The following is a 15,273-nucleotide window of genomic DNA, read 5'->3' as shown; positions in this document are numbered from 1 at the left end:
TATCTACGCGTCTAGGGGACTTTATTCGACACAAGTTGTCCACTTGTATCGAATAAAGTTATCACTTAACAGGTGAGACTCCTGCCAGTTTGCCCCCTGTTCATTAAAAAAAAAAAAAAACAAGGAGTACACTTGTATATGTGATTTCTGCAATTACAGCCGGCATATCTGGCGGTAATTTGCCGCGAGCTACACTGATCGCTTTCCGAGAAAAGCAGTTGCAAGAGCGGTACGATGCAGTTGGGACGATTAAAGCACTAATTACCGAGCACGGTGCCGACTGGCAACGCAAAAAACTTGCTGCCAGGTTTCTACGCAATGCAACAACTTGTTTGCCACAGTACTTACATGTTCTGTCTGATAAATTATTTCGTTCACTTGAAGAAATTATTGTATACTAACGGCCTATCAGATTCAAATACCTACTTCTTTACAAAATTATCTTTTATACTAGTCCGGTTGTTTTTGAGTTTGTTACACACTTTCCTTGAATATTTTATAATAGGATCCATAAATGTTATGGATGGTCAAATTTTGACCTTTACAATAACACATAATATGTTCTTGTGTATGCATGCTCTTTCACGATGATGTAAATAAACAAAATATTGATTTAAACTCAATGATATGATTAAACAATGGTATTATTTACTCTCATCAACATTTGAATATTTGCAGCATTTGTTGAGATAGTTTCATCCTCTAACACTGATATAAAACAACATTGTAGAATAACTCGGTAGTATTATCAAGAAATTTCTTACATATAAACATAATAAAAATTTAATTTACACAAATTTATACATATGGAGAATGTGAGAAGCATTATCAGCGACATTAAGTTATGATCCTGGCGATCCACTAAATCTCTATGTGTGCTATTATCAGTGTACTTGATATTACTATATCTACCTAGACAGGGACATATCCAGAAACATGCCTGTAATGTTGTATATATTATTTTTATTCCTCGCTTGGTTGCAAATTTTACCATGTGAGACAACTGAACAAAGAAGTGTAAGTTAAATTAGTTGAAATAAGTGAAGTGTAAGTAAAATTAGTCAAAATATGTGATACTTATTTTATGATTTTACATACTATATTCATAAATATAAAATCAACAATAGCTAAAGTAAAAATAAGTTTCTTTCATTATTCTACTTACAAGCCTAATATTATATTTAACTTACTTAATTGGTTTTTTTATTTTAGCCGAATAAGTCAGTCGAAGAACTTTTATACAAGTTCCTATTTTCTATATTATTTAAGTGTAATTGTAATTAAAAAAACAATAGGATTTTTAAAGAACATGTGTAATATATTTTTATTGTCTTACGTGTATATTTCAATACAGAAAGATATGTAAAATATTAATTAATACCATGTGGTTCTTTTCCTATTTATATATTTGGGTGACCACATGGGGACTAAAGAAGAAAAATCTTTAATTATTTAATATACTAAAATTTGAGATTTCAATGTAAATTTATGAAAACATTGCTACTTCTATGTAAATACATATTAAACATTTTCAAATCTTAGTCCTTAGGCACATGGCTTCTTGACCTTTATTAGACTTTATATTAGTAGTTTATAGGTAAATATGAAATACGTATGTACATAGTTCTAAGAAAAAGGAAAGTAGAGTTGATTACTCACCAAAGTATACAGCGGTAAAATCCGAATTACCAAGAATTCAGTAAATATATTATACACTTGAAAATATATCTACAACACAGTTTATACACTACACATATTGCATTTTTCGATATGGTTTAGTTCATTTACGAAGACTGTTGTTTTAATAAACGTGCAATCCTTAAATTAATGTAAAATAACTTTAGAGTAGACAACTCACACACTCCTCGCACCACCGACAAAACGCAACTGTGAAAAATTAAATTGTCACAGAAAATGTGAACGAATGTTAGCGTTCAGACAGCACTGTCAAACGTCAAGTTAATAGGCACCCTGCGCACAGAACATTGCTGTTGTCGATTTATACTGTCGACAAAATTAAAAATTATAACGATACTTATTTACTACTTTAAACACGGTAGTATTATGTCTACAGTATAGTACACGGTAATATTATGTCTATAGTATATACATAATATTACCGTGCTTAATTTAATTTAATTTAAAATAACTTCTATTATTTACGCCTATTTTTATTATAATTGAAATAAATTTGAAGAATAAAAGCATTTTAATACGCAGATTTGAGTATTGTAAAATAAAAATGGTAATCTATATATCTTTATAGCATGTCAAATAATTGAACTTCGTTCAACGTTTATTGCTGCAACTACTATGATCCTTTGAGTTTGCATGAGACGTTAATTAGCCGCCATTTCACTTCAGCCAAAACTTAACGACATAGGCAGACCAGTTTGAAGAGTTGGTATTTAAAGTCTTTTGTGCGTATGAGATAAAAACTTTACGATTAAGATAAGATAGGTTAGGTTAGGTTAAATTGGTGTTGCAGTAGCGCATCAGACGCTATTGATGGGGACACGGATTAAAGAGAACTATTTCCAAGCCTCTCGTCCATAGCGAGCAGATGGGGATGATGAGTTTTAGTTAATAGGGGTCCATTGTACGTCACGGACTGACCCTATACTTCCCGCGTCACTTTTGTTGCCTCAACGCGAGGTTTTTTTGTTGGGAAAGGAGATCAGATCAGACATCTGATTTCCTTTCCCAACAAAAAAAAGAATAAAATGGCCCACTAACGTTGAATCTCTTCTACGAATAATAGTACGCGGTCGCGGTAAATTTTAAATTTTATAAAAAAAAAAATTTTATAAATTTTTAAATTTACCGTGTTTCTGTAATTATATTTTTTTTTCCTTTTTAAATAAATAAAACATTGATAATTCTCTAACCCAGCTCCAACTTTATTCATACACAAGTTTTTTTATCAGTTTCAAGTAATTTGTAAACAGAACTTATCTCATATTTACTGAAATTTTTATTAGTAATAAAAATTTCTTAGAAACCATTATGTAATTTTAAATCTATTATATGTTATATTGATATATTTTTTACTAAATATTCTCTCTAAAATTTGGTTAACGTTTTTAATAAAAAAATAACAATGATGACAAAACATTCATGGCATACAAACAAACAATGTTTAAATAAAAATCGTCAATATATCATTTTATTTTCCCACGACAATCTTTTACCAAGCCTAGTTCCCACGAAACTTATTTTTTCTTCTGTTTAGTCTGTGGTTTTTTAGCGTTCTTCAACTGTTTGAAGACACCGATACACCGTCGTACCATGACACCGCGCCACCACGCTTGAATGCGAGTGGCCGCCAGACGGGAGCGTTCCTCACGAGCGAGCCTCGCCGTCCGTTCCTGTTTGAAGCTCAGCCAAGCGCGCATTTCCCCTGCGTGCAAGTCGTACTGTAAGGTATAATTTACTTTGTACCCAGTTGATCTTTAATTATACATAAAGCATTCCATTTGCCATTGAAGTAACTAAAAGAACTCCACAGATTAAAGAACATATTTCTGAAAAAAAATGCTGTTTTCTAATGGGCTAGAAATAGTTGGGTCTTCTGTAATCAATTAACGATTTGTTGTTCTTTTTATATAGTGTGTGTACTCTATTGGCTATTCACCAATAGACTTTCTGTCTATGTTCGCATTTAGCACTCGCTTGTACGGTGAAGTAAAACATCCTGATAAACCGGCATACCTTAGGTATATCCAAAACAGTCGACAGTGTGATAGTCACAGAAGTTTGATAACCTCCTTGCCTATTCGAAATGATTTGGTTAACAGAAATCTGAGGCAGAGACCTTAAGTTGTAGAGCCATATAATAAAAATAAATACACGCAGCTTTGGGGTGACCCGTAATAGCCATTAACTTTGAGAAATAAAGGAGAAGAGGCTTCTAGAAAATTCGTGTTCTTTGTTGTAGAAGCCCATGACAAGGCCCCAATAGCCGGATATTCAAACGCTTTTCAAGAACGAAACAAGAAACCTGATCTACCTGATATTTGGAGTGAGACTTTGAAGGGGATGTGCAAATAAATTTTAGAAAAGTATTAAGACTCACCAGCTCCTGCAATTCGGTACGCCGATCAACAGCTTCTTTTAACTTCTTGGATTTAAGTTTTAGTCTTTCATTTATGTCAACAATATCCTTCATATAGCGACATTTCCAATTCTCTGACGAATCTTGGCGCTCCTAAAAATACCATAATTCCTCATAGTTTTTTCCAACTCTGTCAACTGCCACTGTCAATTCACGATAGTTATACAGAGCGTCATGGTTTTATTAATAAAAATATAATTTAATACGCAGCTAACATTAGTATGTAATATTAGTATTTTTGTATAAATATGTCATGCCATATTATATATTTTATGTCAAGAAAAATAAATCTACTAAAACAAACAATAGTGGAAGAGCAATGAGTCGAAATACCAAAGAGTTATTATTTAGTTTTAAATCTCTTTGCTAATAATTTAAACCTTCTCCTAGGTAATTGCTATTGGAAAGATATTTATTTTTATAGTACTTATAAATTAAGTTAGATTCTTTCAAAAAACTTGTTAGGGTAAAAAATATTAAGATTAATAATATTTATTATGAATGTTTGATGTATACTACTTAAATCGAATATCGTAGAAGGCTTTATACAATCTAAATATTTTGGACACTACAAAGCGCGGGAAATGAGGAAAAAATGGCGGTCCAATTTGCATGCTTGCATTGTATATTATAGCTATTTGGCACTTTATCCATACATTGTGAAACAGGCCCTTAATATAAAAATAATATTATATAAGACTTTGAACATGCCAACAGGCGAATAGCCAAATAAATGGCGGGAAGTCTAGCTGTCATGTGACACACCCATGTCTTCAAAATACTAATATGTTTTTTTATTATTAAAAAGGAGTTTCTATGAAATTTTTATTACATATTATCTGTGCATTCTGTATGTACCAAAAAGTAGACAAAAACCTATATCCTATTCACGTCGTAAAAAATAAGTCATGTCCCGAACGTCAAATTTGAAAGTGCCATGTCATGTTCCTATAAATAGTTTTAATTATAGTTCATTTTACACACTTGATATTTGAATGTCTAACATAAAAACTGTACTAGGAAGTTAAGCATACCAAGAGAGATATTCTTGTATTTTAGCTGTGATTAAAATTTGTTAAATTGTTTCTATTTGGCAGTTATGAACTTTATTTAAATATCACAATTGCCTTGTCTTTCACTCCTTCTGAGGTCAAATCTGTTCATGGACTTGACTGATCGAGAGTTCTGACCGCCCTAGGCTATTATCGGGATGTGCCCCCTTATTTTTTTTCAATTCAATAGTTTCCAAAAAACACATTCTTTGTACATTAGCGAGAGCGCTGTAAGTTTTTGCTGACGGAGTGTGGAGTGCAAGTAACTTTTAACTATTTTTAGTGCTGAAAAAGACCTTTGCAGCTGCAAATAGTAACACTCTTCTATTTTGGTATCTTTTTCGAGTTTTTGACAGATTTCTTGTACCGTCGATTCTTCATTCAATTTGGATACTAAAATCTCCCTTCTGCTTGTAGATCCAGTTTACAGTTCATTTAGTGTTTTGTTTCGGTCCAGTTGAAATATGCAGGGGATGATGAATAAGATCTAGCAAAGACGCGATTTCAGCGCGCCCCCTAGATCGTCGCACTCTAGGCTGCAGTAATTAGGTTAATCAGGCCTTGCATGGATAATAAGTATTGACTTATCGGCGTGAATTTTGACATTGACAGCGGTCAAGTCCTTGAGACAATAATTTATTATACTTCTGTGGATACACAGATACATAGAGCAGATACTGTCGGAGGTATTTAAAAATTATATGGTCTTAGGTAATGTAGAACATAAAACATATATTTTAGTTGCGTTATTATTTCCTTCCTAGGGGTGGGATCTTTTACGCCAATTGCAATGCATAATCCTTGAAAGAGTATAGAAATTTTCAAGCCTGACTCAAATAAGCTGTCAAATATTTGTTTGGGATTTGCTAATAGGTCTTCCTTGATTGGTTCAAATGTCTTTCATATAATTACTTTTTTATTTATTTATTTATTTACCTTTATTTGTAGTTCGTAAATTTTTGTCACTTGTTGATGAACCCGTTTTTCACAATCTGTTGAAGGCGGATGATTTATTTCTTCTCTGTGCTCTAAATCCACAGACTCCGCACGGGCTAAGAGCCATTTGTCAACATAATTTAAACGCATAGTCGTGTTCATCATAGTGTCCTGAAAAAGTTTATATATAATAAATAATTATGACATATAATAAAAAAAATGTTTATTATGGAACATAAGATTTATTTATTTATTTATTTCGCTATATTTTTCTATCTTAACAGTAACTACTCCAAGAATTCCAGAAGTCCAAAATAACTCCCACATATTAACATTAAAATATTAAACTTATATTCCTAAATCTCATAACAAACAATATATCATCAATCATAACTAACAAGATAGATAGATATTACTTATTCCACGTCATTAAATTTGAACCTGTAGGCATCCCTACTCATCGGCAAGAAGACAGAGGGTGTAGGTCGAGAGAAAAAGCCGGCGTAACAAACTCTTTAAAAAAGCAAACGATCAAACAAATTTTTTTTAAAAACAAATAGCTAGCACTAGTCCCAGGCCCTTTTATCAACTAGATAATCGCTAACTTAATAGTAAGCCTTTTTACACAGCTTTTCTTTTATACATTTTTTAAATCTATTAAAAGGCAGAGATAAAAGAGCCTCTGGGATTTTATTAAAGAAGAGTATCCCTTTTCCAAAAAAATTAGATCGTCTATTACGGGGAAATTATCAGACTTTTTTAAAAACAAATAGCTAGCACTAGTCCCAGGCCCTTTTATCAACTAGATAATCGCTAACTTAATAGTAAGCCTTTTTACACAGCTTTTCTTTTATACATTTTTTAAATCTATTAAAAGGCAGAGATAAAAGAGCCTCTGGGATTTTATTAAAGAAGAGTATCCCTTTTCCAAAAAAATTAGATCGTCTATTACGGGGAAATTATCAGACTTGGCTTGAACCCGTCGTAATTTTGAACCCCGAATGAAAATGGACATTTCTGTCAATGTACGCATTTTAAATGCATTAAATAATTATACCAGCATGACTTAGTCAAAGAGAAAAGCCAGTGTCATAAACGGAAGATTAAACCCGATTCAACGATGCGGAGCGGCCCCTTTGAGTTGCGTAGAGATGTGGGTTCTTTCTACATCTTCTACCACATCTACCACGAAGCGGGTTCAGAGGAGTTGTTCGGATTAATACCTGCCGAGTTTCAATATCGGAGGTCGAGGCAGAATACGAAATTCCACCCGTATCACATGAACGTTTTCATGCCACTGAAGTAATTCGACTAGGGTCGTCCAAAGAGTATACCATCTTTAAAGGCCGCCACGTACACGAGCCTCATGACAATGCCAGTGTCTAGGGGCGGCATTAACATTTGATCCATTCCACCGGCGGTTGAACATTTATCTTCACAGACGTTCCCTTCATTAGGACACATCTAACTTACTATCAGATGGAATTGTGTGTCTTACGTCTGTCCAAGGATCTATGTGTAAAAAATTAGGAGCTTCGTATCAATTTGTCCCTGTTATATAAAAAATATATGTACGTCCGAAAAAAGCATGTTTTCTATGCAATATAAATATTGAAGGTAGACAAAAGTTTATTTAATTTTAAAGTACCTTTATTATATCCTTAATCATAGCAGTATTGAGCTCACACTGGCGTAGTTTAGCTTCAGATTCCTGGCGTGTCTTCATTAACTGTATTGTTATTGCTTCTAGGGAACTGTAAAAAAAGGAATTTTAACCAAGAAAACGATTGTAACTTTTGAAGTGAAACGGCGCGGCGTTGGAAAAAAAATTACCGTCACATTTTTAGGTTACGCGCCATCTTTTTCTTTCCAAGGTTGATTCGAAGAGATTCGAAGCCATAATTAACAAAAATATAGAATAACGATAACAATGATAGTAATAATTCAAACACAATCAATGAAATTCTGTTATCTATCTTAGTAGTAATAAGGTAAAATGAAATAATTGTATTACTAATTTGAAAATTCAAGCCATTCCTTTTTACACACTATGAGAAACTGATTATTATGTTACCAAAATAATACAGCGCTAAAAACCTTAAAATATTGTCTTACATGAAAATAAGCCAATTCTTAAAAGTCCTGCAATAAACTCTCGAAACCTTTAGCATTGAAAGTGTCCATGGGCGACGGAGTCAGTATCACTGATCAACATGCTGCAAAAATTCTACGAAAATCCTAATTCTGTGGTTTGTTTAAATATAACCATTGCAGTCTTGTTTAGGAACGCGGCAATTGCAGCAAAAATAACAATAATCTAAAATGTTTTTTTTTATAATTTTACATAAAAAGGTAGTTGGAAATTGGCAATATTTTAAATAAAAGTGGTAGTATTTCTTATTAAACCAATGTTACACTTATTACAATGTGCATTACACTGTTACATTTTTTTTTTATTTCTTTTGGCTCTAACACGCTTTGTGCATTAGCCAAACATTTTCTTAATAAAAAGTATATACAAGGTCAACGCACACTTGACAGTTTGTAACAAAAGTGTCCACAGATACACCTATGAAGTAGATTATAAATTTATAATTATTCAATAATACACACGATTTTAATTCTTCGTGGCGTTTGTGCAGTTGCGTTTGATGTAAATATGTTCTCTGCAATAGCATAATGGCGTTTCGAAGTACGGACCAGTCTTCATCATTTATCAGCTCCAAAAGGGTTCGTCTGAAGACATCCTTCAAGAGGTATCTTGAAAGATTAAATAGGCAACTCATTTTCTCAATTTAAAACAAAGATAATACTTTTTTTTTATTATATTTCTATTATCTAAATCTAAGTTGGCCTAGTGGCTTAGCGTGCGACTCTCATACCCGAGATCGTAGGTTCGAACTCCGACCAATGGACTGTTTCAGGCGCACATTGAATATTCGCTCGAATGGTGAAGGAAAACATCATATCAACCAAAAAAAGTCGACGACCTATGTCAGACACGAGGCTGTTGAGAGTAATCTGAGGTCCAGAGCTAAAAAGGTTGCAGCGCACCATGTTGTAGTAAAATTTATAAAAATTTTACTAAATTTTCTGTCGTAAATACACAGACAAAGCCATATCGGCTTGTAATAACATAATCCATAAATATCTTCAGAACCTTGCCTAAAAGGACTCCTTTTAATAATATATTATAGTTATTACATTTTAAGGTTAGTTATTATATAAGAATTATATCTTTAAACGAGCAATTCTTGTATATACATAATTATATATAATTGGAATCTAGGAATCGGCTCAAACGATTTTCATGAAATTTAGTATACGGGGGATTTCGGGGGCGATAAATCGATCTAGCTAGGAATCATTTCTGGAAAATGTCATTTTATTCGGGTTTCATTAACTTGAACATAGAATTGCTTGTTTAAAGATGTCAGTCAAATAAAAACTTAAATATGAATATAATTATCTATATTCGATAATTGTATTCATATTTCATCATTTTATTAGTTTATAATTCGTACTTTTAAATATAATTTTTATAAAAACACAATTTACAACAAAAAAAGCAGGTAATCCAGGTACTTATTATTATATGTTTTAAATATGTATGTATTTTATGAACTATGATTAAGATTGTAAAATTCTGTAAAATAAATAAATACAAGTTGAATACATGCATCCATAAATAATATAATATAAAATCGTAAAAATTAAAAAGACGTGTTTCATTGTATACTTTATAAGATTGTAAAAATAAATAAAATCATCTTAAACAGAATACAGCAAAGGCATTAATAACGCCATCTTGCGTATTTTAACTTACCGCTCCCGAGTAAGCTTGTTCTGTTGGTGAATCTCCTTTTTGCTACAGGTTACGTAGTAGATTTCATTGTACTTTGCACAGCTATCTGAACGTAGTTATAGGAAATATCACTAGATGACACTATTATCAAAGTTGACTAAGTTCATTATGGCATTACGAGATGGCGCTTATATAAATAATAATCTTTTGTTGATAAACAAGCTTCTTTTTAAAGTACAGTATATTATTCCTTCTATAATGACATTTATTTATACGTATATTTACATTACTTTTTATAATTATTTTTTATAACACTTATAAACAATATAAGATCTACAATACGCAAAACAGTCACAATTTCAATTACATTTTATTGTTACTTTCATTTAGATACAAATAAAAATGAATCGCAAAATATATTGCTGAGCGTAAAACATAAAAATAAATATTTCTTTATATATTTCTAGAACTCTGTGGAAGGTTTTAACGATTAGAAAAAGTATAAAGTTCTAGGTTTGTTTTCGAATCAATAATACTATCAAATAGAAGCAAGTAAACTAATTTATATAGCTTTAAATCTCTTACCTACAAGTTGTATTTGTAAATTAGCCGTCTCTAAGCCGATAACAAATAGAATGGCGTCGATCTTTGCAATTCTGAAAGTAGGTGCACAAAATATTAGTTACATAAGTATTTATTTTATCTGGGAGCTACCGCCCATAAATAACAACGTAGACCATGGAAATCCATTAGTGGGAGCGTTGCCGGCTTATGAGCGATAGTATGCTCTCTTTCATATCCCATCGGGAGTCATCCATAGTTGACTAGTTCGCGAAAGTACCTATTAACTTTTCCTAAATAAATAACTCTAAAAAAGTGTTATGTAATTATTATAGTTGGCATAAATTTAACCAATGTCCCGTTTTGAGACAAAGAATAACCCTAGATTAGACTATATATTGTAGATGTGACTCCAGCTATACAGAATAGACTTTAAGTGCGTGAAATTAACGATGACTTCTTGTATCAGTCACAGAAGACTGATCACTTGTATACTAGAAAGAAACAGTTAAAGATACCTAAAAGTCAATTTGAAATGTAGCCCCATTCGATTGCAAATATAACGAGCGTTTTCTATAAACATATGTAGTGTGTATTTGTTTTTAGTTTATTAAATTATAATAGCATCTTCATACATGACTTTTTTACTTATTTCGACTATGTATTTGCATGTTGTTCCCACGAGAATGTAAGTGCGTGCTCCTATTTCAGCATGCCTCCTGCTAATCGAGGACAATCTTAGACAAATCTTTGTTTATAAATATATTATTATTATTTAATACTTTAGATGTCATATGGAACATGGTGTAATCAGTAATGGTTGCAGCTCCTTACAAACGTTGTGTAAAACAAAAATCTTGACGAATTAAAAGGGTTTCGGAGAGTTTATTGCAAGTTCTTCTCTTCCGTTCTACGCCCTTGATTTGAGAATTGGCAGTAAATGTAAACTAAGAAGCATTTAATATGTATTTCTTTATTGACGTTCATATGTGCACATTGTGTTACTTTTATGAATAAATGATTTTTGACTTAAACTTCTATTCTACGTATTCATTTAACTTGTTTATTATATAGTGTAACTGTTAATAAGAATCTTCCTGTATTTTGTGGCCTATTGCACTTTTTACAGTAATGTACAATTAATTAATGTATTATTGTATTAATATACTTCCTTTAATGTTCTTATTATGAAATAAATATCCTAAAAGATCATTGCAACACAAATCTTAATGAGAAAACTTACTTTTGCTCCTCCATTTTCTAATTAAACTTATCACAACAGAGAAGTATAAAAACATGAACCAAACCAAACATATACAGTTGAAATCACGCTTAATCTGTCTGATCGCTATTGAACAATCAAGCAACGCGAGGTTTTTAAATTAATATCTATAACTACGTTGCACATAATGTTCCTAGAGGTATAACGTTTGAACACTAGGATAGCAGTTTTGTACTGAATTACACGTACTGATTTACGTAATATAACATCAAATAACATCACTAAATCACCACTAGTTTAAATAACGTCGACGTCTTTTCTTACGCGGATAGTTTATCGTTTAACAACCGTTTGATTGGTCGATAAATCACAAATAGCGGAGTTTACTGGTGTTTTATTTATTAAATTATTGCTTTGAACTACTATTTGTTAATAATATATTTATTGTATTGTGTATCTTAATACATATATATAAATCTCCTGTCACGTTTTTTCCGCGATGGACTCCTAAACTACTTAACCGATTTTAAATTAAATTGGCCCACCGTGAGCAGTCTGGTCCAATTTAAGGTATAGGATAGCTTAGATCTTTAATTATAGTCGCAATTTTATTTTATTGCAAATTATTTGTTTATTATTTGATACAATTCTAACAGATGGCGCTGTGCTAAAAGTACCAACTTTTCACATGAGTTCTCCTACCGTTTCCCTTGTAATATAACAAAAACCTTAGCAAACGCAACACAGCAACACTTAGCCGAGTCTTCTAGTAATATATATATATAGATACATAAATATATATACATATATATATTTTTATATATATATTTATATCTTTGTGGAGAACACCTGGGGAGGTCTATGCTAAAAAGCAAGACGATCGATAATCAGTTACAAGATTGTCAATAAAGGCTATATTTATTTTATTGTATATATTTATTTTTAACAAACATTTACATTTTCTTCGTTATTAAAAACATTTATTTATACAATCAAGAATACAGTATTTACAATTTGCTGGCAATGTACCTTTTACATATTTACAATTTTTTATTTATTTATTTTACAAAATGTATATTTTAGTCATTTGAACGTATGACTTCAGACCTCTTCTATTAGTATATGTTTTCCAAGATATTAAAAATAATTGGTTGTCCTCAGCACATTATATTGAATACTTAAATCAAGAAGGCACTTTCTTTTATGTGCACTAAAGCTTATGATTTAAATAACAAAAGCCGCGTTACAGTTTTCCACACGCATGAACAGGTTATTATCCAGGCAAAATTTAGTTAAATTATATAAAATTGTATTATATATATTTATTAACACTTCGTTGCATTACATAAAAGGAACAAAAAATTTTTAAACATAATTTAATGAAAAGCAACTGGCGGCCTTATCGCTTTAGAGCGATTTCTTCCAGACAACCACAACCATATATTATATTAATACCAAAAAATATAAATTTATTATGGTTGTATATATACATAAAATATATGTATAAATACAACCATAACAAATTTCGAACAATATTCTTTTTTTTTATTTAAAAATGTTTTGATTCAAAGCTTTGAGAAAATCTAAGGTCATTAATTTGTCTAATCTAGTCGTCTAAATTCAAATTCAAATCGTTTATTTGCTAGAATAGTCTTACAATTAGTTACATAACTTACAAAAATCCGCCACATATGAATAGGCATGCAAATGTCATCTTATATTTTATTTATTTGATCTATTGAATAACAAGACAAAGATAGTTATTAAATCTTACATTTAGAAAAATACATTTAGAAAAATACATTTAGAAAAATACATTTAGAAAAATACATTTAGAAAAATGACAGCGCAGAGTTAGTTAGTCACCAATATTTGTAAAAATTCTTATCTACAAAAAATACAACGATTTAAACGTTAGGCTTCTTTTTTCTTGTACATATTTAATAACATCTGAAGTGATGTTCCCATAACATGCAAGTACAAGTATCAGTTCCTGTGACACACGAAACTTTTTGGGTCCAAGGCATGCCGATTTCCTCACGACGTTTTCATCGTTGGAGCGAATGTTACATGAAAGCTGTGCAGTTATCTTAAAAATCTATTTGAAGTATTTCCTTCGGTAATATGCGTTTGGATAATATACAATACATCTAGGCCCGTCTACGCCTACTACTACTTAATTGGTTCACAAACCATGGTATATAAGACCAGTGGTTTAATATCATCCTCGATAGTTAACCACTAGTCTAACTGGTTTACTTGACAGCTATATTTTGGATAAACAAGACATCAAGGTAACGACGCGTACTGTGTGTATCCCACTATTTATGATACCCACAAGTAACAAATATGTATCCCAGAATGGTTGCTAGAATGTGCAAGTATTATAATTCTGTGTGTTCTCATGTAGATATTTTTCACAATAGTATTTATAAATTTAAAAAAACATTATTCACGGCGAAGATTTGCAACCCGAATTAAGGTTTCAGGTTTTCAAATGTTGTTAAGTGTGTAATAACTGTATTTAATCAATCAGTATTCTGTTTCTGTACCAAAATGTGTATTATATTAATAGAAATAAGAATAGTGTTAGAGATAAACTGACAACACGCTGGCTTTCGGTCAAACAGATAGTTAAACGTTTTCAACGCTGCTTTATTACAATCAAAACGCTAGCGACTTGATTGAATATCGATATTTAATAACCTGTCTAGGGATTCAATTAACTCTCTGATTTAACTACTTTACTGCGACAGAGACGTGTAGCTCCGTCATGTGTAACTCTTGTCCAAACCAGCTAACCACGTTTTCCAATAGAGCAGACATAGTGCAAAACCCCAGCCGGGATTTGAACTCACTTCAGCCCTGAAAGTCGATAAAGAGATGACGTTTGCTATTTTAAGCATTTCCGAAGGGCAAGTGAAGCCAACTCAGAAATAATTCCTCATTTAACAAAGAGGGCCATTTGAACTCTACATCAATGAGAAAAGTTAACAAAGCGAACTGGAATTTCAAGAAATATTCGGTAGAAAGTTGTATTTTTATGCTATAAGAATTTTAAAGTATTTTGATTTAAAGTATACGCTGTAATATGACGCCCAATATCCAGTACCAACGGACTATTCGAAATGTCCAGTTTACAGGCTCCTTTTTTTAAATTTATTGCAATGGATATAACTTTATGCCAGTTTAAAGTAGAAATCAGTGGCGCTACAACTTCTTTAGGTCTTGCCCCAGATTCCTGAATCTGTTTCATGATTATTTTTAAATCTAATAGGCAAGTAGGTGATCAGCCTCCAGTGCCTGACACACGTCGTCGACTTTTTGGGTCTAAGACATGTCGGTATCCTCACGATGTTTTCTTTCACATCATTCTGCGCACATAAAAAGAAACTGAAGAAACCATTGGTGCACAGCCGCCGAGAGCAAAAAAGATTTTAGCGGCACTGATTTAATTATTTTATTTTACATAAGAATCAGGCTGACAAATCTTTTAATAACCATGCTTTTAATCTTAGCTTCTAGAGACTATTAGGTAGATTGGATTTGAGGTTGCGGCACACCCCTTAATATCATTACCAAT

The 15,273-nt window shown here is 31.8% G+C and overlaps 2 protein-coding genes across 2 annotated transcripts in view; both read right to left on the bottom strand.

The window, feature by feature from the left end:
• LOC110999966 overlaps nt 1–1,877 on the bottom strand; it is a 49,137-nt gene extending 47,260 nt beyond the window's left edge. Inside the window, exon 1 of the mRNA XM_045633449.1 lies at nt 1,660–1,877. The gene's annotated coding sequence lies outside the window, so the exon portion shown is untranslated. The remainder of the gene's footprint in view (nt 1–1,659) is intronic.
• Nucleotides 1,878–3,153: 1,276 nt separating this feature from the next.
• On the bottom strand, nt 3,154–7,851 carry LOC111001621 (dynein regulatory complex protein 9-like). The gene is made up of 4 exons (XM_022271559.2): nt 7,751–7,851; nt 6,103–6,273; nt 4,076–4,207; nt 3,154–3,416 (listed from the first exon to the last, which is right to left on the bottom strand). Exons 1-4 carry the CDS (start codon nt 7,826–7,828, stop codon nt 3,213–3,215), a joined length of 585 nt encoding a protein of 194 aa, XP_022127251.2. The 5' UTR covers nt 7,829–7,851; the 3' UTR covers nt 3,154–3,212.
• Between the last annotated feature and the right edge of the window lie 7,422 nt (nt 7,852–15,273).

This window comes from Pieris rapae, chromosome 23 (assembly GCF_905147795.1).
Source record: "Pieris rapae chromosome 23, ilPieRapa1.1, whole genome shotgun sequence".
Lineage (NCBI taxonomy): Eukaryota > Metazoa > Arthropoda > Insecta > Lepidoptera > Pieridae > Pieris > Pieris rapae.
The sequence above is the reverse complement of the archived record's forward strand: the minus strand, read 5'-3'. Positions and strand labels throughout refer to the sequence as shown.

Coding starts and splice junctions, on each gene's coding strand:
- LOC111001621 (XM_022271559.2), bottom strand. CDS start 7,828: ATGAAGACACGCCAGGAATCTGAAGCTAAACTACGCCAGTGTGAGCTC. Junction 4,208..6,102: donor TTTACGAACTACAAATAAAG/GTAAATAAATAA, acceptor TGGTATTTTTAG/GAGCGCCAAGATTCGTCAGA. Junction 3,417..4,075: donor GTACCGAATTGCAGGAGCTG/GTGAGTCTTAAT, acceptor TATACCTTACAG/TACGACTTGCACGCAGGGGA.